The sequence below is a fragment of the Gymnogyps californianus genome, chromosome 3 (assembly GCF_018139145.2).
Source record: "Gymnogyps californianus isolate 813 chromosome 3, ASM1813914v2, whole genome shotgun sequence".
In the NCBI taxonomy this organism is placed as follows: Eukaryota; Metazoa; Chordata; class Aves; order Accipitriformes; family Cathartidae; genus Gymnogyps; species Gymnogyps californianus.
The window spans coordinates 64,337,623-64,365,527 of record NC_059473.1 but is presented as its reverse complement, the minus strand read 5'-3'; the positions used below and the strand labels follow the sequence as shown (position 1 = coordinate 64,365,527).

General features: G+C 44.2%; 1 protein-coding gene across 8 annotated transcripts; it reads left to right on the top strand.

Annotated features, from left to right (window-relative positions):
* Window positions 1–27,465, top strand: MYB (MYB proto-oncogene, transcription factor). Of its 8 annotated transcripts, none has more exons than XM_050894632.1 (16): window positions 26–74; window positions 3,928–4,045; window positions 5,593–5,664; window positions 6,326–6,418; window positions 6,832–7,052; window positions 8,590–8,824; window positions 9,642–9,722; window positions 10,123–10,218; window positions 11,544–11,801; window positions 12,867–13,232; window positions 14,811–14,953; window positions 15,353–15,467; window positions 15,554–15,679; window positions 16,366–16,476; window positions 17,113–17,220; window positions 27,157–27,465. In XM_050894632.1, the coding sequence occupies exons 1-16, from the start codon at window positions 52–54 to the stop codon at window positions 27,271–27,273; spliced, it is 2,283 nt and encodes a 760-aa protein (XP_050750589.1). In that variant the 5' UTR covers window positions 26–51; the 3' UTR covers window positions 27,274–27,465. The 8 variants fall into 8 exon arrangements, with proteins under 8 accessions (XP_050750596.1, XP_050750589.1, XP_050750590.1 ...); XM_050894633.1 differs by having other exon boundaries at window positions 10,123–10,227; window positions 11,544–11,753; XM_050894631.1 differs by having other exon boundaries at window positions 10,123–10,227.
* The last annotated feature ends 440 nt before the right edge of the window (window positions 27,466–27,905 follow it).

Here is a 27,905-nt window from a genome sequence, read left to right as displayed (position 1 = left end):
GCGGCGGGGCGCGGGCTCCCCCGTCCTCCTCCCCCAGCGGCCGGTGCGAGGATGGCCCGGAGACCCCGGCACAGGTAACCCGCTGTCTGCGGGCGGGGGGCGGCCGGTCCCGCTCCGCTCCGCTCCGCGCCTGTCAGACGGGGCGCGGGGCGGGGGAGGGAAGGCGGCAGCGGGAGAAGGGCTTGCCCGGCGGCGGGGGCGGCGGGCGGGCAGCCCCCCCGTCCTCCGCGCACCTGGGCTACTCCGCCCCCGGCCCCGAAGGGCAGCGCGAAGCGCCCCGCTCCTCCGGAGGCGCCGGGGGAGCGGCAGCGCAGCGGGACGCACCGCAGAGCCGCCGCTGACGGGGCGCCCGGGCCCCGCGCCGCACGCCTGCCGGACGCCGCGGCGGGGCCGCGGGGGGCCGGGGCTCGCTGCCCGCAGGGGCCAGCGCGGAGCCCGGTGGGGCTCTGCGCGCCGCGCAGCTGCACGGCAGGGCGATGTCGGGCTGGCTCGGCGGCAGCAGGTAGCGCGTCCCGTCTCATTCATTCATTCATTCCCGGCGGGGTGGGACGGCAGGTGGGCGGCGGGCGCGGGGGCTGGGCTCGCTCCCTCGTCTTTTTTTTTTTAATTTGTTCCCGCAGTGGCGGCCCTTTGCCCTCGGGAGCGCGGCTCTCCCCCGCGGGGGTAGTGGCGCCCTGCGGGGCTTGGCTTTTTCCCGCACACGCCGCTCGGCACATGCCGGACCGCGGCAGCGCGGGCGGCAGCTGCGGGGGGCTGCGGGTCCGACGGGGCGCTCGGCCGGAGCTGTCACCCGTGCCCGCCCGCCCGCCGCGCTCCCGGGCGAGGGCGATTCCCGCCGCGCCAGGGGCCGGGGGCGGCGGCGCCCCGGGGGCCCCGGGCTGGACGGGACGGGGCGTGAGCGCCGCGTGGCCGCGTCCGTGCCGCCGCTGCCGGGCGGGCGCACGGAGCGGGGTTGTTGTCTAATTAGCCGGGGACGGCGGGTCGGACACGTGGAGGCTTTTTTCTCTTTCTCTTTGCAGCCCGGCATCCTCCCCTCTTCCCCTCCCCTTTGGCTGGGCTGTGACAGAGGAGAAGGTCGCAGCCCTGCCTTTCCCTGCCCGGCTGCCGGCCCCGTCCGGCGGGACTGGGGACTCGGGGGCCTCTTTTTAAGGAAGAGGGGCTTGCGGTGCGGGAGGAGGCAGCGGGCCGCAGGGCGAGCGCCGGGCTGTACTTTCGGTGTCGGAGCGGGGCTGTCGCTGGGGCTGGCGATGAATCACCCGGCCCGTCTCTCCCGAAAGAGAGGGACCGCCGCCGCCTGCCTCGCGGGCGCCTCCCGCAGGGACACGGCGCTCCGCCGCCCCGGGCTCGGCCGGCAGCCCCGCCGCGGCGGCGCGGGCTGCAGGGGCGGCGCGGTGCGGTGTCCGCCTGCCCCGCGGGGCGCGGCGCGGAGCGGGGCCGGCGGGGCCGCCCCGGCGGGAGCGGGCGCGGGCGCGGGCTCTGCCGCGGGCGCGGGCTCTGCCCCGCGGGGCTGGTGCCCGAATTCCTTCAATCACGGTAGCAGCGGCGAGTCATTTCCTCTCCGCCCCCCTCTTTTTTTTCCCTCTCTCTCTTTCTCTCTCTCCTTCCCCCCCCCCCCCCCCCCCCTTTCCCCGTGTATCGTTGCACAAGTCGGTTGCCCGGGCGAAAAGCGCAGCGCTGCTGCCGGGGGAGCGCTGAAGCGGCGGGGACGGGCTGGGGGGGGGCTCCAACCCTCCGCCCCGGCCGGGTGGAGCGCCGCGCCGCGCCGTGCCGCTCGGGGGGAGGCTCCGGGGCTGCGGCCGGAGGTGCAAAATAATAAAAAGTTTTAGGGCAGCGCTGAAGGCCCGGTTGGCTAAAGCAGCTACCGAGCGTCCCGAAATCCCAGGGCCCTTTTCTCCTGCTGGAGAGCACAGGTAATACAGCGGGGTTTGCTCAGTTCTGCGGTGCCAGCAAGGCCCCGGTTATTTAAATAAACCGGTTACATTACTGGCACCGCACTTAAATCATTTTAACCTGTTCGCCGCTGATGTTCTGCTGCCGTGGCGGAGCGGCGTTTCTCTGCTGTGCCTGAAACACGCCGCCACGCAGGAAGCGTCACTGATGGATGCATACCTGGTGCTTTTACTATCTGCGAAAGTCATTTTCAAAATGATACTTGGAAATCGAGCCACAAAACTTCCTTTGGCATATGAGCAGTCGCACAGCTGTCTCTGTGTGTCACTTAGAAAAGTGAATCTACTTCGAGCGGCGGCAGGGGAAGGAGCCAGCTGCTGCTGGAGCGTGTGAGCTTTGCTCAGGCGGGCTGCCCTGCTGAAGCCCGGGAGGCTCCAGCTGCGAACGAGGGGTGCACGCTGGCCTTGGCGTGCGGAGTGGGAGCTTCAGTCAGTGCTTACCCCAAACGGTTACGTGGGCCGGGGAATAGGGAGTGAGCCGTGGGGCCGGGCAGAGCTGTAGGACTACGGCAGCGGCACCGTGGGGGCGAGTTGAGGGTGGCGGCGATGGGCTGGGTGGGTGAGTCAGGGGCCACCCGGCAGAGGCTCAGGGAAGGCCACACACATCATGGCAGGCTGTGGAAAACTACTTACATGTAGCATAGTTTTCACGGCACATGCCACAGGCCAGAAAACAGGGTTGAAGATGCACGGTGTGATTAGCCCAGTGTACTTTAAAAGAATATGTGTTTAACAGCTTGCATTTTGGAGGTGTTTGCATCTTGACTAACAGGCTGTATGCTTCACTGTAGCTTAATTTAAAAAATGATCTCCTGAAAACAGGTTAACGGGATAAACAATGCCTGATGATTTTATTACCAAATAACTTTATTTTAATGTCTTAGTCATACCTTAGCATACCACAGCATACCATACCATCAGATACATCACAGTTTTTAGTCTCATAGCATGACATTGTCTCCTTTCTAGCACTTGTGGTTATCATCTCTTAGCTGAAGTGTCGGAACTGCTGCTCATATCTTAAAAGTTGGAAATAAAACACTGCCCACCAGAAAGACAGCTCTTGCTGCAAAACACTCTCTTTTAGTTAACTGAGCAGAGCAAGTGCTGTTTGTGAAAAGAGTAATAGAGTCCTTTTTACCCATAGATAGCCTCTGGGGAAATCCCTTAGTCATGAATTAGGTGAGAAGCAGAGTATTTCAAAAACAGTATGAGGTATTTAGAAATGGAATAGAGGTAATAAAGTCTTAAGTTAGAGAAATGGAGAGTATAAAAGGGTTCAATCATTCGTTGGTTGCAGGACATTAAATACACTTGTCCTCAGCCCTTGTCTGTCCAGATCCATAAATGGCAGGCACATTTTATATTAGAGCTTATTGCATGTTAATGCTACCACTTACTGGCTTTACTTAATTATAGAAACTTTTGCCTTCACATATAGGGTCCATAACCATATTCTCAAACAAGGTTATTATTGGTTAACTTTTTGTATTTATACACAGTCTGTTTTATTTGGGAATGATATAACTATCTATCTGCTCTATTAAACATACAAAACCACTAATATTTTTCAGAATGTATGGCACGAGTTAAAGATTTTGAACATGCGCTTGTGTAATGGACACAGCCTCTAGTTCTCTTTATTGTCCCAAACATTGTATTTTAATTTGAAACCTTCATTGGTTGAACGTTTGCCAAATGTGTAATTCACCACTGATCTAACATTAAGAGCAGGTCTAAACATGCACAGTAATACGAAGGTTGCCAGCCCTTTGCTTGTATCTGTGGATACCAAAAACAGCAGAACCAGTTCAGAATACTAGAACAACAGAATGTAGAACAAAATCTTGTTGTGCAAGTTTTAAAACTTTTATCTGTGTAACCTTTGTAAGGATTGTAGTGGGTTTTTTGTGCTTTGTAATTAAGTAGCTCAAGTCCTCATGTTCCGCACTGTGTCTCGCTGTGTTTCCTTCTGCAGTATATATAGTAGTGATGATGATGAAGAAGATGTTGAGATGTATGATCACGATTATGATGGTCTGCTTCCTAAGACTGGAAAACGTCACTTAGGAAAAACCAGGTGGACCCGCGAAGAGGTAAATCCGAGTTGCGTATCCGCAAACTAACTTCAGTGACAGTCCCATGTATATGAACGAGGACAACTTTTTTCGACCCATTAGCTACATTCAGTGTTTTATTTAACTTTGAGGATCATTCTTGTCTTCTAAATAAAATGTATAAACACCATTTTTTTATGTCCACCAAGGTCTATGTTACAGGTATGTGAGTCTTTGCATAATCCCTGTTGGAGAAACACATTCAGAGTCACCTGCAGCAATGCTTGATTGTTACTGCTGCCTCTTTTTGTTTGAAAACGGTTGCTATGCAAGAACTGGCATGTGTTCAGTGTCCCACAGAAGCAAACAACTATGGCAGAAACTGCTGCAGTCCTTTTGTGCCATTTGAAATTTGCACTTTAATTGCAGCATTATGATTCTGAGTAGAAATAAATTAAAAGCTGGAAGAAAGAAATCCAGCAGTTCTAAAATTGAGCATTCAAGATGTATTTTGCTTTTGAAGGTCAGAATGTGTTTTAGTCACGATACCCTTGTGCTGACTTTCCGGGTAAATTGTGGTATCAAACTCCTTTGCCAGGTGGATATCCTGTGGCCATTTAACTGGTTTGAGTTTATTGTGAAATACATTAATACAGTTCTTAAGTTATGTTTTGACTTTCTCCTCTCTAACAACGTATATTGATATATAAACAGTGGCAGGTCACCTCTTGCAAGCATTTTTTTATTTTTTTTTAAATCATAGTCTGTTTTAAAGAGGTGGATGTGGTTGTGGAAGGGATGGCCATGGAGCCCAATGGCCACTTTCCTGTCACATGAACTGGGAGTGTACTGGGAGGCGCTGATCGGGAAAGGGGAGGGTTGCTCCCCTCCTCTTATCTCTTGGGGCAGTTCTCGCTTGTTTTACACTATCTTGATCTTTCCCAGTACATGAGATTGGTTTCTTTTGTCTTTAAGGTCTATATTTCTGGCCTTATCATTAAAAATACTGGGCCAAATTTCTTGCTATTGCGAGTATGCAAAAATCCCTCACAGTGATCAGGAGCAAAAAGAGCCGTTAGTTTTATTGTGCATTCGTTGTACACAGATAGGCAATGAGCAAATTACTGGAACGCCCATTACTTGCAAGACATACTTGCAAGCTTAAGGCTGTGATTTTCAGAGGTCCCCAGACAGCTGGGTGCCTGAGTGTTACTGAAATTCATTGCTATTCTGATGCCTGGCATCTGAACATCCATGCCCTCCTGTAAATCCAGTACAAGAATAACAGTTACATTGCTTTGAGCAGTAAAATGGGAACGTATAATGCGAATCAAAGAACAGCACAGAAAAAGTCAGTCTTTCTCCTGCAGCACAGTAAAGAACATACCAAAATCCACAGGAGTAGGAAAATCTCCTGATTTAGGCAATTAAAAGTATGAGAAGACTACAGGCCACCTCCCCTTACACTCAGGAAGCAGAAATAGATGCATAAAAAGCTAGCAAGACACAATTTTTAAAAAAAATTATTTCATTTGCATTGTAAGAGATTGCGATATTAATTATGTCTGGTTTTTTTAATGATTCAGGATGAGAAACTGAAGAAGCTTGTGGAGCAGAATGGCACAGAAGACTGGAAAGTCATTGCCAGTTTCCTTCCTGTAGGTGGATATTGGTTTCTGTTTCCAGTTCTAGTGACAACTCTTTATCAGAGGTTTCCAAGTAAGGGAAAAGGGAGTGGTTGCTTTATAGTTACATTTTTGCGGGAGATATAAAACCTCCACAGATGGAGACCTCAGAAATATAGTTCGAATATTGTGGAAACCCTTACCTTTCATTTTCCTTTCACTTCTCAGAAAGGGTTGGAAAAAACCAAACAAGCAAAAATGGGAGGTGGCGGGGTGTTGCACGGTAGATAGTCAATGTGACACTGAAACAAAATGTCTCAGCACAGAGAAAAAATAGCTTTGATGAATTGTAAGTATGGTTTAGAAGATAATTGCTTTGTCAGCACTTTTGGCGGTTGTAGAAATACTGCATGTGAAAGCATGACAGCTATTGTGTAGATGGTGAAGGTTCAGTTTGTGTAGTTTTGGTGGTACAGTCCTCGCTGCAGAAATGATGGAAATCTTACCTAGTTCAGTGAGCAAATTGATAGTTGAGCACCTTCTTCTCAGACCTACCGTATCACTCCATGTTGTTTAGTAGTCGTAGTTGGCAGTGAAATACATCGGGAACAAGTGTACCTAAATAAGAGCGTTATCACTCTACATTCATCTTGTCTAAAGAATGATCTGCTTTGCATATTTCACATTTCACTAGAATCGGACAGATGTTCAGTGCCAGCACCGATGGCAGAAGGTACTAAACCCAGAACTTATTAAAGGTCCGTGGACTAAAGAGGAGGATCAAAGGGTAATCAGTTTTCCTTTCAATCTGATTAATGCCTTACTAGCGGAGTTCATGTGTTGGGGCAAAACTCCTGGAGATTTTGGTGGTCTCAACACTAATATGGCCAGAGGCAGACTGATCTATCAGTATCAGTGCTTAGTATTTGCGTAGTGCTTTCTAAGTTTTCTATGCAAATTAATTAATGTTGCTTTTACAGCACTGTAATGTAGAATTGCAGTCTAGAAACGCCTTAACTATTACCAGATTTTTCCTTTGGGGTAAAACTATAAATGGGACGTGGGGAACCTTAATTGTGTGTTAGTTTTACCGTGGCAATTTTGACAAATGTTGTTGAAAATATTGCTCCACCACAGAAAAATTTCATTGATTCATTATGCGTCATTAAATACAGGCAGTTTTTATGTCCTTCTTTGAAGGTAATAGAACTTGTGCAGAAGTACGGTCCAAAGCGCTGGTCTGTCATTGCTAAGCATTTGAAGGGAAGGATTGGAAAACAGTGCAGGGAGCGGTGGCACAACCATTTGAATCCAGAAGTGAAGAAAACCTCCTGGACAGAAGAGGAAGATAGAATTATTTACCAGGCACACAAGAGGCTGGGAAACAGATGGGCAGAAATTGCAAAGTTGCTGCCTGGACGGTAATGACATATACCTTTAGCTCTTAAATAGGAAAAAAGGAAAAAGCTGCAGGTCTGAGCAGTCCATTTCAGTTGCCTCAGGCTGCACTTCATAAATCAAAAAATTTTGGAATCAAAACCTGGAAAGCCAGTGACATCGATGTGTGTTTTTCTCAGTGGGGAACTGTGCTGTTTGGTCAGTACATGGAACAGTACGCTATTTTTACATGCTTTTAATGTTTGCCATAGGTAAAAAAACCCAGTAACTAGAGCAGGACCGTAACAGTTTCCTAAATGTGCAATTTTATCTGTGCTTGCAATAACTGTCAAAATTTAAATTGATTTAACAGGGAAGGATCAGGCTCTGCAAGTGGAACATAACTTACATTCAGCTAAGGGTATACCTTCAACATGAAATCCAGTCTGTTTATTCAAAATGATTTAAGAGAAGGCTGCTTCAACATTTGTCATTGCTCCTGAATCATCCAGATGATTTTGTCCTGTTAAAAATCCATGTATAAAACAGGAGAAACTGACTTCCTGAAACTCTGGTCCTGGAAATACTTGTCTCATTGAAAGCTTATGCACAGCTTGCATATAATTTCAGAGATTCAGTGTTTTACTCGCTCTGTAGTAAAAGTGACTCAACATAAAGTGTAGTCAAGCAAATAATGTAAGCAAGGGAGAGGTTTCCCTTCCCATTTTTATTCCTGCTATTTGGTGAAACATGTTCAAGATCTAAATATAATGCCTAAGTTCATGATAGCCTTTTAAGTGGGTATTCCCTAGGCTGCTTTCACCTTCTAGAAGAAAACAAGAAAGGAATTACCCCTTGGAAAGTTTTTTTGTAGCTTCTACACATCACAGATACCACTTTCAACAATAACATGTGGTGGTGATATTTTTCAAATAGAGGAGCTGTTCCTAAGCATACTGTTAAAGTCTCACAGACTTGATAAGTTTGCTTTTTCTGACTCATGTATGTGAGAATTTGAATCTCAGTTTTTCTGTAGCTAAGAAAAATCCCAACAGCTTTGTTTACTGAATTTGTGAGTATAGCATGATGTTGTCATTGTCGAGGTGGCCGGTTGGAAAGTTGCTTGGAAGTTAGTCTTTTCACAGCTGTTCTCCACAGTCTTTCTTTCCAGCAATGAGATACAATAAAACTCCACTGTAATATTAAGACTTAGGAAGATGATGTTGGCAGTCCTTTAGGGTAGCCTCAAAGGGGTGTTAGCCTTTGCAGTCACCTCACCTCATGGGAATGAGGTGAAGCTGAAGTTATTAATTTCTTACAGTTTGAGGACTTAAGGCTTAGAGATTGCTTTAAAAAGTACATAAACAACTGTAGCCCATTTGTCTTTTCCCCTACCTTTTATACTGAGCATCTTTCCTGAGAAGTTGAGAGTCGCATCTGTAAAGGTGGGGGCAGGAGGGAGGTCAGAGAACAGCTCAAGGTTTAAACAGAAATGCCAACAGCGGTTTCCTGCCTATTAATCTGTCTGAATTGGAAATGGTCATTTTTAAAACTCCTCAAATGTATGTATTTCTGTTGCAGAACTGATAATGCTATCAAGAACCACTGGAATTCCACCATGCGCCGAAAGGTTGAGCAGGAGGGCTACCTGCAGGAGTCCTCCAAAGCCTGTCACTCCTCAGCAGCCGTTGGCTTTCAGAAGAGCAACCACTTGATGGCCTTTGCTCACAACCCACCTTCTGCACAGCTGCCAGTAGCCGGCCAGCCCCCGCTGAGCAGTGACTACCCCTACTACCACATCTCTGAGCCACAAAATGTAAGCACCTGAAAATGTGGGGTTGGTTTGTTTGTTTTGCTTTGTTGAATAGGTGGGTGCAATTTAGCCATACCTGATTTCAGGAAGCATGAAGGGTTTTCTCCCACTCTTGGTGGACTTGTATGTGTTTGATGTCAGGCGAGGACTTCTTTGACTTTGACTTCATTCAGTGATGCAAATATGTACATTTCAAACTGATTGCCGGCATTCAGGTGGTGGAATTGGGTTCAGCGTTTTTAATGTCTTGTAAGCAGTGAATGTGTTTCCAGTACTGTTTCTTATAGTGATGAATATTATATTTCTTGAAAATCCATTGAATCTGGTTAATTCTGTGTTCTATGTCAAAATCTCCCACGTTCCCTTCAGTAGTACTCTGTGGGTTGCCTGTTGGAACCAAGTAAACAAGTATTGTTTTTAATCTGATTCCTTGTCTATTAATGATTAATAATGAAACAGGCTGCTGCTTCAGACAGTTGCATTGTAGAGTTTTAGACGATAATAAATTGCATCTTTTGCATTTTCACTTCAATTTAGAAAAATCTTACAAATGCATCTATAAATGATTCATCTTTTCTCATTCAGGAAGGGTAGATATTTCATATATGAATTTTCTTTCTTCCTCTGTAATGCTCACTGTCATATTCCTAAAAAACTATTTACTTTTCTTGTAAATGCTGTTGGTTTTTTTGCTATTTCATCTCCATAGATTATAAATATTAAGTACCTAAAACCAAAGTATGTTTAAGACAAACTCACAATGCAGGCAGACAATATGATAGAAATAATAACTTTTAGTGTCTTTTGCTTTTTGGCCTAGGTCCCTGGTCAGATCCCATATCCAGTAGCACTGCATGTAAATATTGTCAATGTTCCTCAGCCAGCTGCTGCAGCTATTCAGGTAGATAACTTGCACCTCATTTCAAGAGTCAATTTGTTAAACATTTGATAAGTCAAAATGCAGACATTGGACATTAAGGAAACGTTTTAATGTAATAAGTGTGGTGAAGAGAGAAAATGGGGAAGGTGGGGGAGTTCTAACATGGCTAATAATTGCTTCTTCTGAAGTGGATTTAAAACACAGTAGTTGACATCTGGTGTGATAGCTTTCACTTTCTCCGTTTCAAATGTCTATACTGAAATTCAGCAGGGACTTTGGTAGTGGAAAACACAATTGACATTTGTTTCATCTTTGAGTCTAATTTGGCTATTATAACCACAGGACGGCAAGCCATAAGCATTTTAGTTGCTACATCCTATCAGACCTTTATCTTTTCTTTTCCCTTAACTCTTAATTTCAGAGACACTATAATGATGAAGACCCTGAGAAAGAAAAACGAATAAAGGAATTAGAGTTGCTACTAATGTCGACTGAGAATGAACTGAAAGGGCAGCAGGCATTACCAGTAAGATTGTCACTGTGTGCTTGGATGGAGGGATAGCAGCATTACCCCAGTGCTTGTCTTTTTAACTTTTTACTCCCCCTCTGCCTTCGATACTAATCAAGGCTCTATATTTCCGTTTTAAAAGGATGAAACATAGCACATATATAATCTGTATTTGCTTCGTAAATTCTTTTACTGAAAAAAAAAGCAAACAATTTGCAGGTATTTTACTTCGCAAAGTGGGAGCAGGGCTGGGCTCTGTAACGTGATGTAATATTGGAAACACGATGATTGTACGAAAATGAAAAATCCCACAGATCTTAAATCAATGGGAACTGCATTTCTGAAAGTGTGCAATGGTTCATGTGATGAAAATGTAGTGCCTGTACATTAGATTTTTCTTTTCTGTTGTATTCTTTCCTTCAGCTGTGTTTTATACACTTTGTAAGCTTCAGACTTGGTGCATGTTTGACAGTTTGTTTTACTTCTCCAGATAATGTTAGATTCTTCATAACTGCATGTGTGGAGCAAATGCTGGCTATTACTGAATTCTCACACTTTGTTGTATATGCCATTGGATGTTAATGTGTGAAAACCCTTACGTAATTACTTAACACCATCACCAAAGCCAAGAATCCCCAAATCGTTTTTGAAGATAGGTGATAGCCAGCAGATTCTTTTTTTGGGTAATATTTAAATTAATAGTAAAACAACTGCATGCATGATACGTTAGTTTGGCCACTTTTTAACTTTAGTTAATGTTTTGCAATTTCTTCTGTTGCATGATCACACTGGAAAGAAACTTCTGTTAATTTGTTCTTCTGCTTTCCTAACCACGTTGATTTGACAGCCTCTTCATTGCATTGGTGTAAGCTGTAGCATTAGACAGGGATAGAAGAAGAAAAGGAGATAAGCAAACAAAAGCAACTCTAACTCTTAAACCCTTTAGCCTTCTACAGTGCTGAGCGCTCAGTAGGGAAATCCTGCCGTTTCTTGCTTCTCACAGAAAATGATTTGCAGACACTTTTTGAGCTTTCGGAGTAACACAGTATGAATTAATTATGTGTTAGTAATGATATATGCTCATAATCCTGGAAGTAAATTATGAGGTAACTTTGGGATAACAAATACAATGCCGATGTTACTTAAAACGAGATCTTGCACTGATGAAAGGAAACATCTTGACAATTGTTTCATAGGCATAAGCTTTTAGATGATGATGCAACTACTTTTATCTTTCCTCCAGTGGCATCTGACACCTTGTGCAATTTCATTGCTAAGTTCCTTCTGCCTTTTTTTCCCCCCCCTCTTTTCTTTTTTTTTTCTTCTTCCTTTAGACACAGAACCACACATCAAACTACCCTGGCTGGCACAGCACCACGATTGCTGACAGTACCAGGACCAGTGGTGACAATGCACCTGTTTCCTGTTTGGGGGAACATCACCACTGTACTCCATCTCCACCGGTGGATCACGGTTGCTTACCTGAGGAAAGTGCATCCCCTGCGCGGTGCATGATTGTTCACCAGAGCAACATCCTGGATAATGTTAAGAATCTCTTAGAATTTGCAGAAACACTCCAGTTAATAGACTCCGTAAGTAGACTTGCCGCCTCAGGTGGATTTGTGCGTGGTCAAGGAGTAAGGGGAGAGGAACTGGGACAGTCCTAAATGTGTTTCGTTTTTTTTTTTTTCCTGAGTAACTTCTAATTGCTACAGGATCTGAAGCTTAGCTTCTGACATAACAAAACGTGGCTGCTCATAAATGAAGCCCCCAAGTGTGGATGCGTATGCTTTTTGTGGGTGTCTCCCTTTCCTGCTACATCTCTGTTTGGGAGTGTGATTTTTAGCAAACTGCACAATAGGAGCTTGAAACGATCTCTCGACATTAAGTCTCCTTAAAATAAAATCAGAGACACCGTGAAAGATTTTAAACAATGAAATGATACTTATTTATATTTGAAGTGACATATGCCGTAGGTTTATGTGTGGCTGCTCACGTATCTGCATCATTTTCTAAAAGTTTTTGTTGTAGCTTCAATAGCTGCTTCTCAAAGTTTAAGGAGCTTGCCCTGGCGTACGTGAAGAACTGGAAACACGCATTTTAAATGCCAGGCAGCTGACTGACATTGACATGGGCCTTTTCTCATTGTGGTCTCTGGGATACTACGTGTAACAGAAGTGGCACGTTGAAATACATGTGTTGGTGGCACCGTCCTTCAGCAGCAGAGGTGTCTGCTTCATGCAGCATCACGTCCCATTCAGCACATCCAGAGCAGGCGTGCAGGTTAGGAAGAGACCACTCTTGGTTTAGAGCCCAAGGCACACATTTTTTGGTAGCGAAAGGCACTGTCTTCATACCAAGCAGAAAACCCTAGGCAAGTAGATAGTAAGGATATCATTTGACTCATTGTTTCTTTAGGGACTCAGTTGCCAGCAACACTGCTAGGATGTTAGACAGTTTGATGTGATCGAGGTATATATTGAAAACATAAATAAGCATTCACAGTGTTACTACTCAGATAAACAGGGTCAAGCTGAATTGAACTGGGAAAGATTTTGTTGTTGTTGTTGTTGGTTATGGGCATATCCTAGCGCTGTATTTTCATGAGGTGGCACTATACACTGTCTTATAGCTCCGTGCCTCCCACGTTGTTTCAGGATCCTTCATCATGGGGTGATCTCAGCAGTTTTGAATTCTTTGAAGACACAGACACTTCGGCTAGCAAAGCTCCCTCAGGCAAAGTCGCACAGCTTCAGCAAAGAGGGGCGAGTGCTTGTAGACCTCAAGGACACCCCATCACAAACTTGCGCAAAATCATGTCGAGTCAGGGCTCTCCTGGCTCACCAAAGTCCTTATCTGCCTCACAGGGCAGCGCGGCTCCGTGGGTCCTTCTTCGCAAAAGGAGAGGGCACTCCAGCCCCTTAGCCAGTGGCCACGGTAGCACCCTGGTCCTAGCTGACGTCAGCAGCTCAACTCCTCCTAAGCGCTCCCCTGTCAAAAGCCTGCCCTTCTCTCCCTCGCAGGTAGATCAAGACTTCTGCACAGATGTTACTAATTCTCAAAAGTCACCCCAGCCTTAACAATTTAGAAACTAATCCTTTGGAACAAATGACTAATTACCGTTGCGCTTGTTGATTTCGCTCCATGTTTGAATCTTCTCACTGCTCTTAGTCTTCAGCGCTGAGTTTAGATCATCAGCAAGCTAACTGTTGATTCTCTTATTATAAATTCATCTGTGGGGCTTGGGGTTTTTTTTTATTTGGATCATTTTTGTAGGGGAATACGATTGCTTGCTTTGCTCTTGCTGTTAACTCCTTCAACTACTAGAGTTTAACATTTCTGATCATTTGTAATACTTTCCATCTCTGTCCACTTACAGTATGATTCATTGACCTAGAAAACCCCAAACTGCATTTAAATAGCATTCAGGTTGTGAGACAAACTGACAACAACCAGAAAATTCAAATCACGGCTCGCCATCCTCAACCCAGGCCATGTGGGGTGGAGCAGAATAGGAATGAGGAGTAAAATGGCCTGGCGTGCACTTCCAAATTCCTGTCGATGGTTGCTTTGTTTCACAACTGTAGCACTATTTAAAAGTGTTTTGGTTTTTTTTGTTTGTCTGTTTGTGTTGGTTTTGCCTTGGTTTGGCTTTAGTACTTGAAGTCAGAGAAACACTGTTTCATGAAGGGTAGTAAAAGATTGCATGTAATGATCTCCCACTGTATCTCCCACTACCTATTAGGTATTCTAGTCATATATCATTTATCCAGTGAAATCTGTATTTTCTTACATGCCATATTTTTATAAAGTGTGTTTTAATCCGGTGCAAGTTGAGACTAGAAGGTAATACGATGAATCATTGTCAGAATAAAGGATACCACTACACTCACAGATTTGTAGACACTAGAAATGGAAACGATATTTTAGGTTACGAGGTAGAACTCATGCAAAAGTAATTTTCTCCAAACTAATACTGCCGCCTCCTTTTCAGTCAGCTGTTTCCATTCCAAAACGCTCCACGCACCCATCACAGGTGGCAGTTTTCATTTTATGCTATGAAAATGGAGCGCTTTGTTTTGAGAAAGATGATAGGAAATTTATTTTCCTGCCATAAACACTTTATTTACTGCCTTAAAAGCACCTAGATTCCCTATATAAATCTTTGTGGAATTTAGCCCCATTTCCTGTGGGTTTATTCCTGAAACATCCCTTACTCATTTTCACCCAGTTCTTACTTGGGCACACTGCTCTTAATATTAATTAAAATTTATTCGCAGAAAATCCAGATCAGGTTTTTAAGATGTGGCTCTTAAAGTGGTGGAGAGTGTTTCTCATTGGAACGGAGTGTCAGTTTCTTTGTAACTTCCCTCTTAGAAATGCTCATTTTGGCTTCCTGAGTGCTCCAGCCAAACTGTTGAGTATTGTTTTGCCATGTAGTCAGGTACCCCATATACACCTACCCGCATCGTCGGGTCAGGAGAATCACTTATGTCAATCAGAAGGAAATAATTTCTTTTTCTTTGTTCAGTAACGTCAACTTAATAAGTCAACGTTGTAATCTGGATGTTCCTGTTGATTTTTCCTTTCCCTGCCTGCAGTTCTTAAACACCTCATCCAATCACGAAAACCTGAACCTGGACAACTCTGCGCTAACTTCCACACCGGTGTGTGGCCATAAGATGGCTGTTACCACGCCGTTCCACCGGGACCAGAATTTCAAAGCTCAGAAGGAAAATCATGTGTAAGTCTGTTATCACATTGTCTTGTTGGATTCACGAGGGTTCATTTCTTCAAGTTTGCACGCAACCAAAGTGCTGGGTCACACTGCTTCCTGCGGAGTTGTTTGCTAACACATTCAGATTTTTCTTAGTTTGGAGTAAAGCTCCCACTTTATAACTGTGGAGATAGGTTATTAATACAGAACAATCATTCATATAGACTCACCAGTTTTTTAAATAAAGCCATTCCACCTTGTCACAGTTAAATACATGTTCTGCCAGAAAAGCAAAATGGATTGTAGGATTGCAGGAAAATATTTGTCCGAGTCTTAACAGCAGCCACTGCCTGTATGCACGTATTTCTGGAAAGAGGTAGTATTTCCAAGCATGTTCCTTTAAAGTTTTTCTCCATCTTTTTAAAGTTTCAGAACTCCAGCAATCAAGAGGTCGATATTAGAAAGCTCTCCAAGAACACCCACTCCATTCAAAAGCGCACTTGCAGCTCAGGAAATCAAATATGGTCCTTTGAAGATGCTGGTAAGAAGGAAACAATGATAAAAGTTGCTTTGATATTAGTGCAGAGGGATGTTCTGGGACTTGGATATAACGTTTCTTCCTTTCAGCCTCAAACTCCGACTCATCTTGTAGAAGATCTGCAGGACGTTATCAAACAGGAGTCGGAGGAATCTGCAATAGTGGCTGGGCTACATGAAAGTGGACCCCCTTTGCTGAAGAAAATCAAACAAGAGGTAAATCTCAAACTTACCTGAGGCAATTTAATTCAGCACTCTTCGCTGAGAAACTTATACCAATACCTTTTCTGTTAAATAGCTGTGTCTGTTTTTCTTTCATGTGAGCCCCAAGATCTTAGTGTCGGTTCTATATAGTATACTAGGCATGCCTAATTCATCTCCCATTGATTTCCATAGAAGTCTTTCTGCTGTTTTCAGCAGGGGTTTGCTTGGGCCGTTCTAATGCAGTTTTCGTTTGAAACTTAAAAAGAAAAAAAAAATTAGACAGGAATTTGGATTGAATCTTTCTAATATTGGTGAAAACTATAGAAGAACCCCACGGGGACCAAGCTCCATGGAGTGACTTAGAAACCTGAACATTTGAGGACATTGCATTATATTACTTTGTCACTGAAGTTCTAAAAATACATATATTCTCAATCCTTTCTAGGGGATTAAACTTCTGAATACTGACAGAGCGCTGAGTGCAAGTATTCAAACTTTTATTAGGTGGGGATTTTTTTGAGAACCTTGAACTGTTTTCTTCTGCAAAGAGCAAGGGCGCTGTAAGAGACAGTACTGTAAACATGCATTATGCATGGCTGTGAAGAATATTTATTCAATTTATTAAGCAACTGACAGATAAATCTGCTTCTGGTCAGTTAGGTACTGGTTTTTATCATGCTTGGTTTTCCTGCTTTCAGGTGGAGTCTCCAACAGATAAAGCTGGAAATTTTTTTTGCTCGAATCACTGGGAAGGAGAAAACCTGAACACTCAGCTCTTTACACATGCATCTACTATGGAAGATGTGCCAGTAAGTGCAAGTTTTCACACCACCAAATCATTTTTCTGTTTTACATCCCTGTTCAGTTCTTAAATGCAAGAGAGAAAATATTTTGTCTGACCTTCCTCACAAGTAGGCATTATTCATTATTTCCATATTGTTTTCCTGTATTAAACATGAGAAGCAAAATCCCACTCTTAATTAGATCACTGTAATGCCTGTAGAAGGTAGTAGAAGTTGCAGTCATTGTGCAGCCCACGGTCTTTGTAATGAGCCTGCACTTGGAGGACGCCTGCACCTGTGTATAGAAATGACTAGGTCACAGAGTTAAAACTGGTAAAAGAAAGAGAGAGTCTGTTTTGGTTTGTGCAAAGGAGACCTTGCATGAGCACGGTTCCCTTTGCTTCGCCAGGACTATTCAATGTTACCATTATTCTTGCACTTGAGAGTTTCACTGGATGAAAAACCTTTGCACGTGACAATGCTCCTGCAAAGCCAAGTCCCAGGGACCCCAGGCTGAGGTCTGCTCCCAGGCTGAGCGCTCCGTCTGTCGCTGTGCCCAGTGTTGCACCCTCTGTAGTCAGGCTGAGTTTGCTTTTAATATGTTCGAATGGAGGTTGTTCTCTTGAGTTACTGAAAACCATTTTTTTTTCTTTTCCTTTTCAGAATCTTCTTACCAGCTCCATTTTAAAGATGCCTGTGTCTGAAGAGGATGGTAGTTTTCACAAAACATTTGCAGTACCTAGGAACAGGCCACTAGCTAGTCCTCTGCAGGTAACTATTCTTTGATAAAAATACCCTTTGTATGTAGAAATACATACATATATTGCTTTCTTACAGACTGATTTTGAGTTTTGAGTATGGAAGAATGAAATGTTCAGATGAACGTGGTTGAGGATCTCACTTTACCTGTGGAGCATGAGGACATGGAGGCTACAGCTGTGCCAGGAAGCTAAACAGGGCAAAGCCCCATGTGTGGTGCATTGTAACTCAGCTGGCTCCAGTGTTAAATTGGTAGGATTGAGAATTAATGTGGGCCAGAGGCTTTTTCCTATAGGCTTCTTGTAGGTGGCTTTGCTGTTTTGGAGAGCAGGAGAGTTGAGTGGTGTGATGGTGGCCAGAAGTTGTCACTGGCCTCAGAGCGAGAGGAGAGACTCTGGCACTGCCCGTCTGTCCGGCACAGATGCAGCCAGTATTGCCCATCCAGCCAAGCACCAGGATGCCCTTTCCCTGAGTGCGGGCTGAGGTCGCACCAGAAATGCGGTTGTAACTGGTGGTCTGAAGGGGCCTCATAACCCTTACGGCCAGTTGTACATCTTGGGATCTCTGAAATGAATTAAATGTGGAATTGTTGTAATGTAAGCCAGATGTGAGGCTGGGTTCTACGTATTTATGCTTTTTCCAAGTGTTAACAAACATATACATTTGCTATACTTTAAAATATAGCTGTTACCTCGGACCTGATCCAAAGCCCACCAAAGTCATTAGCAGACTCTTTGTCAACTCTCGTGGACTTTAGATTGGGCCCACAGCAAGTCATTCAGAGAATGAAACACAGTGTAGATAGTGATTAACTATCCTTCCACCACAACCGGTACTTTTGAGGTAGATGAATAAGTGATTTTATAGCCCTTCTCCACACGGGTGAATTGAGGGAAAGTGTCTCATTCCCCAGGGTGAGTCACTGTCAGAAAGGAAATTAATAACTCCATAGTTCCTGACTTTCAGACAGACAGTCCACATGGCTAATCCTTTCTTTCCTCCCCCTTTCCAGAATTTACATTAGAGGTTATTTACAGTAGGAAGGAATGAACAAAATGTGGTTTTGATTAAGTATCTCTAGCTAGGCATTATAAAGTGAGATATTAAAATTTCACACATGTCCTCGTTTGGCACAGTTTGCCATGGAGTAGGTTTGTGTTTTGCATTGCAGAATCATTTGATGAAAAGCAGCTTTGGAGAGCAGGGACTGTGTCTCCCCTCTGCATGGAGGTGCCCGTAGGGACCAAAGACTCACACTCCCTACTGCTTATTTGCTCTTTTCTCATGAACCGTGTTTCTTAGCTGCGCTGTGGTAGACGGCTAAGAGAGTGATTTGGAGATCCACTGCCCCTGGGTTAGGGCAATTATTTAGGGACTGAAATCATACCATCTCATGGCAAAGGAGCCCAGGGCTCCAGCTTTGCAGGGGGTCGCTGGAGCTCCCCAGCTGGTGCATGGGAGGAGGCTGCTGGTCCCGCTGCCTTGCCAGCACACTGATGCCTGGCCATGTCCCCCAGCCAAACTCCAGGCTCCTCTGTAGGTTTAGGGCAAAATTTTCAGGTAGCTAAACAGAGTATGTTGTGGGTTGTCCTGTTAGTGGTGGTTGCCTGCACTCTGCCTGTAATAAAAACGAAGCATCTGAGGTGCCTGTAAAATAGGATCTTTAGATCTTTGGCATAACAGTGTTATATTTCCTGCTATCTAAATATAATTTCTTTACAAGCGGCTGTAAATGAAAGGGCTTGTTTAACCTTCTCTCCTCACACGCTGATTTTGTTCAGGAAGTTTACACGAGTCAATTTGTGGGCCATTCTAGATCCCATTCTTCAGTCCTTGGTCAGGAAAAGCCTTTAATTTTGCATGTTAAAAGTCAGGTATTCTCATTGTTTGGATAAAGAGGACTTTTCCTTACGTAGGAACTGAGTGAAAAATTACTTCCCAACTCATCTCAGTGTTTAAAACATGCTGAACTGAAAGAAAAAGCAGTTGTAAAAGGCCCCCAAATGAATATGTAGTATGCAGCTTCTTGGTGAACCAGTATGAAGGTAAAATTATTCTCTCTGCCAATGAAGAAACATTGAGTGTTTCAGCTGAAATGTAATCCTAAATGAAGAATGAGGCTAGGGGTTTCTGTGGTGGTGGCACAGATAGCTTTTTCAGGATGATATACAGACTTTTTGTAACAATGCGGTCTTGTCTGCCAATCGCTGCGGTCTCTTTTTTGGACTTAGTGTCATGGTTGAAAGGGAGAATCTGCTTCATCCTTGGTAAGGCTGCTTGGCTTCAGGTCAGAGCTGGCCCCATACAGCTCAGGAAGGACACGCGGTCTGGCTGTTTCACACCAGGAACTGCTGCTGCTGCTCTGCCCTAATGCTTCTCCTTCTCCATCCCAGTGGAGCCAGACGTCTGTGATGAGGCCGCAGCGTGTCTGAAGGGTGCAAAGCAATTGAAAATGTTAGCGTTTGCACTTGATTTTGACTGGTAGCATTTTGTACACGACCAGTTTTTAGCATCTTCTTATGCTTTCTAGTTTATAATTTGGTATATTGCCCACATACGTGGACACACGCATGGATGCGCACACGAACACTGGACTAAATCCACTGATTGCATGCAGGTAGACATGAAACACCAGGGAACGCATCTGGGTGAAATTTAATTGTGTCTGCGTATGTTTACATTGCTGCTGTTAATACTTTGGGCCTGATCCAACTGTTCTTACTTAGGCAAATTCTCATTGACTTCAGTCCAAGTAAGAATTATAGCACTCTTTGCACCTTGAGATGTGTGCATGGAGAGGGAAGAGAGAAAGAAAGAGAGCACTAAACTTTTTTTTTCCAATATGCTTTTAATATGCTTGGTTCTTAAAATTCCATTTTCTTTTAAATTTGAACTTACATAAGAGGGAGGTAGCACGCTTACCAGCCCCCAGTATTTTTCATTGCTTTAATAATTTGCACTGCATTTACGTAAAGAAAGGGATACTTGGCTAGCAATAGGCTCACCAAAGTGCCTGACTACTTACTGTTTTGCTGTTAAGTTCCAAAGAAGGCAAAAGTAACAAATGTTCAAAGCAATCTCTAAGGATGTTTTTTACTGCCTTTTGGACACACAACTGATCATATGCAACTTAGTAAATAATAGTTGATGACCATATCAGATAGCATGATATGATTCACCATCACTTAGGAGGAACAGTATGTTGCATCATTTGGCATGTGCGGTCAGGGAGCTGCATGTAACTGCACTGGGAATGTGGTGGTATTGGTGTTGCACTTAAGCAATGGGAGAAAGAGTCCCCTTAGACCCGAGAAGAGTTTGGGCTTCATCCTCATTTGATCCTCTGGTTAAGTCTCTGTAAAATGTTGGATGTAAAGGCAACTGTGTATAGGATCTTTCTGGTAAGGTATGAAGGTTCAGCCAGCTTTTTTATCCTGCATGGCAAATCTCACGGTTGTGCATTGGGTATTCTCTTCCTGGCAGGAATAGGAGATGTCTCACCACACCCACATGTTGCCTTGGGGTGGAATTACTCTTACACTCCATTGCATGGATCCCAAATACTGCTGCTTTATATTGGTGGAGTTAGTTACAAGCTATATTTTTGCGTCCTATATTTTTGTCACTCTGACAATACTTAGTTTCTCTGTAAGGAGATTTTGGCCTCACTAGGAACTTTTCCAAGGGTTAAGATTTTGGGATAACATATGAAGCCCTTATTGAGGCAGGCTGATGATATGTCCTGAGCATTTGCTTGAATAGTGCCTCATAAGAGGTTACGTAAAAACTCTGTTTCTGGCTGTTCCTGTGTAAAAGTTATGTTTTATTTCACATTATGTTCCATAGCCAATCAAACAAGTAGCAGTACATAATACAAACTATCCTAACATAGAAATTTTAACAGATAGAAAAGTAGGCTAAATCATAGACCATCCACCTAACCCTGCAGGCTATCAAAAGACACCATGAAATGGAACATTTTAAGAAAATAGCACTGCTTTGATATCTTCTTCCCCCAGTAACAAAGGAAACAACACAAGGTAGAAGCCCTGCAAGCTAAAGAGAATGTTCTTCAACCCCTAGCTCCTGTCACTTTCCATTTTTTAACCACAGACTGACACATTTCAGCTCGAATTTCCTGACTTTCAGCGGTTTATGCAACCATTTTCTTTAAAGAGTAAGTTTAAAGGTTTTTCAAACAGTTACTTGGTTAACCTTTTCAAGAGCGTAAGCTGTCATTAACCTTAATTTTCTCTGTTTAGAAAGCGAAATGTGGAATTTCATTTGCAGCTAGTTGTCAGACAAAATGTATAGGCGAGGCAGCGTGCTCCCCTGCAGCAGCAGACTTTCTCTGGTTTTCCTCCATGGCTTTTTTGGGGCAAGAAGAACCCAAAATCTCACACTCTGTTTAATCAAGGGAGAGGGGGAAGCACGCTGTGCGCAAGTCCCGGGAGGTGTAAGATTTGCGCAGCAAGGGAAGGTAGCCCTGTGGGTTTCCCTCACTTGTGTTGTCCCTTCTCTCGCCAGTGGCTGATGTGTACAGGAGCTGTGCTTGGCACAGCTGAGGGAGCAAAAGGAGGTTGGAAGTTACAGGTCAGTCATCGCATGTTTTCGTCCCAGGGCAGCAGAACTTGGGTTGCAAACAGATCAGGAGTTACAGCTGCCCTGAGCAGGCGATGGCCTCTCAGAAAGAAGAAAAGTGACAGCTTAACTATCGGCCATTTGCAGCAATGTGTTCTGATCCACGAATTAAAAAAAATACTTAAAGACAAAACTGGAAAGGAACTGAATATCCTAATGTGAGTTGCAGGTGCATAGCACATTTCCGTATCTCTTCCATTAATCTTACTTGGAAAGCGCATACATCTCAAACAGGAGTTTTGTCTGAGTAAGGGCTTCAGGGTTAAGCTCTTAAAAGCGCCACCAAATAGCTCTTTCTTGCTCTGGTATCAGTCTTATCATAAAAGCTGAAAAGTTGGACCATCTTACTCTCTCACATTTAGCAAGCTGTATTTCTGAGCAACTGGGGAAGCCCCAGAGTTTAGGAGAAGGCTGTCCCATGTCCCAGAGGAGAACTAGCAATGTGAGCAGAAATAGTGCTCTGCCTTAGCAAATGAAGTAGAATTCATTTATGGTCACTTGAGTTTTTAATTAGTCTTTACTGTCTGGTCTTGATAAGTAAAAGGGCTTCTCTTGGTTCTGCATCTTTACAGAATAGAAAGCCATACTGTTCTACATGATATGCATTGTATTCTGCTAGGAAATTGCTTTGTTTAGGACGTTGATTGTTTTACTGTTTTGGAAGGAGTACTGCATTTCTGTTGCAAGCCTGCTTTTCACCAGCATGTTCTGCAAATTATCCATACCGTCTAATCTAAGGGAAAACTGGCAAGAAATCCAGCTTTTCGCAGTAGAGAAACACAATAAGATACCTTCTAATAGTCTGAGCCTTCTAAATATTTTAAACATTTTGGCTTTTTTTGGTTTTAAATGCCACCACAACTTGGCTAAATTAATGGGAATGTCTGTAACACCAATAACTTTGCTGGAGTTGCTGAAGATACCTGCCAGCGTAGCAGAGATTTAAAATCTGTCTTCTAACACGGTTCTTTGCCCAAAGATTTTTGCTATGCTTCCATCAGTTTGGGAGCTTGGTACTGCAGGACTGCAGCAGCGTTTGGTTTTGGCATCCACTTCTAACATGCAAGGTGTCGTAATGCAGGAGGTTCCTTAAGCTATGCAGACAGCACGTGAAAAGGCGGTCCAGGCTCCGAGTGCAGAAGGATTAGCTCTGTTAGAAGAGCACCTTTCCACAGTCTTTTCTTTCCTTACTCTGGTCTGTTTTCTCTAGATGGTCCAAGTTTTTATTTAAAGTGCTTTAACTGGATATCCCAGTACAGCTTTGACAGTTTGTTTACAGTTTGCATCTGCCTGAGGGCAGTTGAAGGCACATTACAGAATAAGCGAGGTAGTTTTGCTGCCAGGAGAAGGATACGCTGGTAGGATTACTGAGGTTAAAAAAAAAATGAGCCAGGGAGAATGACACAGCTGGAATTGTACCATGGGTCTGTAATTTTATCCTATGGGAACTCATAGTAGTATACTTTCTTCTCCCCCCCCCCAAACCCCCCCCACACCCCCTCCCCCCTTTTTAACTTAAAAGAGAGAAAACTGCTGTGTGTGGAAGAGAAAAATACAGCTGGAAGTACTGGCTGAAAAGGCTTAAATCCTTTTAATTGACAGCAAAACTAAGAGTAGTCTCCTGCTCTTTGAGGTAATAAAAAAATATATATGGAGTGAATTGTACTGTGGAAATCCCTTTCTTTCCTCACTGGCTAGGGATTTAGGTGCCAAAACAAATGCCTCACTCTTAGATGGCTGAATTTAAGTAGGATGAATCCACTGAATCAATGAAAACATGCCCATCAATTTCAGTGGGTTTTGGGTCAGGCCTTTTGACTTCTAGTTACAAAGCTTTTGTGTTTCCATCTGTTGATTTGCAGAGTTGGACCTTTAAATGTGATAGGAGAGGTGCAATGAGCATTCTGCAAAAGGCGCGGTGTGACTTGGGTTCCTGTGCTGTTTTCCTGCATGCCTCTAGCTTTCTGCCCGGGTCTCTTCTCTTTTGATACGTTTGCTAAGCGCTTCTTTCTGCGGGGCGCTGCCGCTGTCCCGTAACAGAGCCCTGTCAATACTTGCTGCGATGCTGGCGTGGAAGGAGGCGTTGTGCTTTTCCCTTTTTACTAAGGGATCCCGTAGCTGTGTGTGCCCAGACCCGGCAAGGCGCTCTGCCTGGGTTGTGGGACCCGGCGCTCCCTGCCAAGGAGGGAAGTAAAACTTCTCGCGTCGGGATGACTTTCACACGTGCCTCCGGCGCTGCGCTGCAGGGCTGGCAAGGCAAAGGCATTGTGCTTTGGTTTGTGTTGGCTGCCGAGAGCCGAGGCTTCAGACAGAAAATGTTTATTAAAAATACCCAATTTAAATGTTGTCTGAGTTCCCCAGGATAGAATTGAAAGTTGTCTTAGTAAATATACTACTTCAGTAAATATATTACTTTGGGTCAAATTCTGCTTTCTTTACTGGAGCAAAGCTCTCACCACCGCCAGTGAGACTGCAAAATTAGTCTCTTTTTATAAATTTGTCGTGAGAGGAAAAAAAATAGTGTAAAGTATTTCTGGGGAAGTACTCTGTGGGGAGATTCTCCCGCGCTGTCTCTACGGCAAAACTTGAGTAAGTTGTTTGAAGCAGGCTCGAGTCAGGGGTCTAGCTGATCCTCCTGGCGCTTGCTGTGTCTGCTGCCCGGTGCTCCCCCGGGGCGCTGGGGTGGCCGAGCCCGGAGGGAGGGCAGAGGGTTACTGCCTGCCCGAGCGGCTTCTGCTGCGCTGACATCAGGTTAAACGAAGACCAGGCTTTCAGTGGAATGAGTGACATGTAGCAGCCTGCTGAGATGTTGGAGATATCAGGATACAGATTTATTATTTTTTTTTCTTTTCTAAGCACATGGCTGTTAATACAAAGAGCTCAGTGTAGATACTAACAATTAAGCCTAATTTATGAAATCGGGACACTCCTTGCCTGAAGTTACTTCTGTTTTTTAAAAATTGACATACTGTGACAGATGGACTTTTCCTTACATGATTTCAGTTATTTAAGGGACTGCTGATCTCTCATTTCTAGACCAGTCCATTGAAGCTTTGCGGGATCACAGGGAAATACCGGTTGGACACATATTTTTGTCCTTTGAAATGATGGATATTCTGGAACTACCAACTACTTTTGAGGTGTACAGACCAAATCTGACTTCTAAGTAAAACTGGTGACATTGCACCAGGCATTAATTTGGTCCCTGATGCAAATATCTCTAAAACAGTAGGGTAAAATATTCACAGGTGCCTGAGTCCCACTGAGGATCAATAGGAGGCTGTAGGTTCCCAGCTGATGTAGGTGCCTTTGAAAAAGCTACCCTGGAAGCTGTTTAACCAAAACATAAAAGAAGCTGTGGCGTGTTGCATGCATGTCTGCGGCATGCAGAAAGTATGTCACACCTGCTTTTTGGCTGTGGCACATGCCCTAGGCTGAGCCACAGCACAAGGTATACAGCCAGCCCAGGTTGAACCACTCTAGAAAAGAGGTATATGGCATGTTTGTTCACTTCACAGATGCGGCTTTCCCACAAAAAGCTGCAGAAACTTAATGATTTGAGGCCTGACCTGCCTGACCGTTGTCCTTTGCACGGGGAACTCCCACTGAAGCTCAGCAGGAGTTTTGCCTGCAAAAAGGCATCAGGAGCAGAGCCAACATTTGGAACTTGTCTACAGAGAAGAGAAAGCTGTGTCTAGGGAAGCCCAGCAGAAGTTTACAGAGGACTAACATGCTTGCCCTCATCTTGGCCACGCTGCTTACTTATTCATTGGTTTTGTCCCTTTTAGACTGTAAGCCCTCCGAGGCAGGGAACCTTGGTCCCTGTGTTTGTACCAGTGCCCTGATTAGGGCATATTATGAGAAATTATCTATATTTCATATGTTGCCCAGCCTTTTACTATCCATATGTCTCAGATAACACTGTTTACAGTCAGAAGAGCATTCTCTAAACATGTAGGCCAGAGAATAATTTAAGGATCCTCTTGTAAAGTTAGCAACCAGAAGGAGTGGCATAAAGAGCCATGGGTACGCCAGGACAGTTCTGCTCTTAGCAGATGGTTTGCAGTCCGCTATTTATGCTTCACCCAGTGTCCTAGATGTTGGGAAGGCTTTGGCCATCTTGTTGAGCAATGTAGATCTTGAACTGCAGAGATGATCCTTGTTGAAAGCAGAGGAAAATAGAGAGGGGTTTCTCCTGACTTGTCTTTGTTGGTGGATCTTGGGCATAGACCTTCTCAATATTAACAGTACTGGGATCTCCTTACTGGCAGGCAGCTTTCCATTAAGCACAGTCGTGTGCATTTTTGGAATGCAGGGTGTTCGTACAACTCGCTCTATATAATAACAGAGTTTTTATTCAAGGCTTAGGGAATATCTCAATGTGGAAAAGCAGACACACTGAGTAAGTGAAAGAGTTCAATAAAAAAAGAGTGTGTGTAAATGTGTGTGTATACTGGTAAATTCCAGGAGCTTTGAAATTTCATTACTGTTTATAGCTCAAGGCAATGAGAAACATCTCACATGTGTAGTGAGTAAATAAATACAGTGCGCACAGCCCTCTGCAGATATGTTTATCTCACTTTAACATTATACTAAATGGTGTCTGTAACCTCCATAAATACCACAAGAAGTGAAATGGCTTACACGATAATTAAAAAGCTGTTTCTGCTGAGAGTCGACCCGCCCCCCCCCCCGCCTTCTCCGTTGCCGGAGGAGCTCTGCTAATGGGCACGTGCTAATCGCTGCACGCAGGTGAAAGCAGCTTTGAGCGCGGGACTTTTTGTTAGCTGTGGTCAGGCTGTCAAGATTGTCAGGTTCATTTAGGGAACGCAGGGGCAGAGCAGCTGTATTTCTAGAATGGAGCTTCGGCAGGAATTTGTGCGTGGTCATAGCACTGAACATTATAACTGTGGGCTTTAGCCTGTCTGTGCCCTGTTGACTGTAACGTCGACCTGCAAGTAAATTCTCTTTTTAGACCTTTCACAGAAAGGAAGGATTAAAGGCAAGGCTATAGATATGGCCTCATAGAGAAGACATTGAGAGAGAAGTGGGGAGATTCGTATCCTGGCTCTTGTGGTGTGCCCCTCTGCAGGTCGTCTGGTCTGCCCACCCCTCCAGTCGCTAACTGAGGAGTGGGGATGATATTTTTTTGTCTGTTGTGTTGAGATTTCAGTTTCTCTGGAGATGGAACAACATCCTACTGCGCGTTCATGCAACACTTAATCGTGAGCGGGCCCGGCTTCGGCTGGCGCTATGAATAAGTCACACGACGTTCACCCCAAATCTCTCTGCCTGCTTCTAATTTAGCATCTGAACAACGCCTGGGAGTCAGCGTCCTGCGGGAAGATCGAGGATCAGATGGCCCTGACGGATCAGGCGCGCAAGTACATGGCCGCCTTCCCCACCCGGACTCTGGTGATGTGAAAGGGTCGACGGACAGAGAAGCATTATGGTTTTGAGAACACTTCACCTCCACTGGGAAATTCCTGTTCCTCTGCATGAAAACTTTTCATGAATGGGAGAAGAGCCTATCTTTGTTGTGGTACAACAGTTGGGAGCAGCACAAAGTGCATTTAGTCACTCAGCATATATATTCTTGTTGGATTTCACCCAACTTAAGAGGATTTTTTTTTTTTTTTAAATAAATGATACTTGCCTAAATTATTAGGTATTAAGTTTGAATCAGTAATTAATGATCTTAAGTGCAGACTTATAATAAAGATAATTTTTCATGTACTTTTTGAGATCAAGCAGACCTAATACACCAGTATTGTTATTTCAGTGATGTGCTAGCCAGGGGTGGGGTTTTGTTTGTTTCTTTTTTTATTTTTTTTATAATAAAAGAGCAGGTACTCAAACAGATATATTTTAAATCACTGAACAAAATGCATTGGTGTAAAATACTGAAGTGAAAAGCATTACTACAAACGCTAGTCTGTGCAAAGGGGGAAAACTGATCAAGATCGTGAATGCTCAAACATCCATGCCTCTTGAAATACTCTTTTCTGTTATGGTTCTAGACCATTATACATCGTGTGTTTCTGTTTGGGGGGGGT

Coding starts and splice junctions, on each gene's coding strand:
- MYB (XM_050894631.1), top strand. CDS start 52: ATGGCCCGGAGACCCCGGCACAG. Junction 13,233..14,810: donor TGCCCTTCTCTCCCTCGCAG/GTAGATCAAGAC, acceptor CCCTGCCTGCAG/TTCTTAAACACCTCATCCAA. Junction 14,954..15,352: donor GCTCAGAAGGAAAATCATGT/GTAAGTCTGTTA, acceptor ATCTTTTTAAAG/TTTCAGAACTCCAGCAATCA.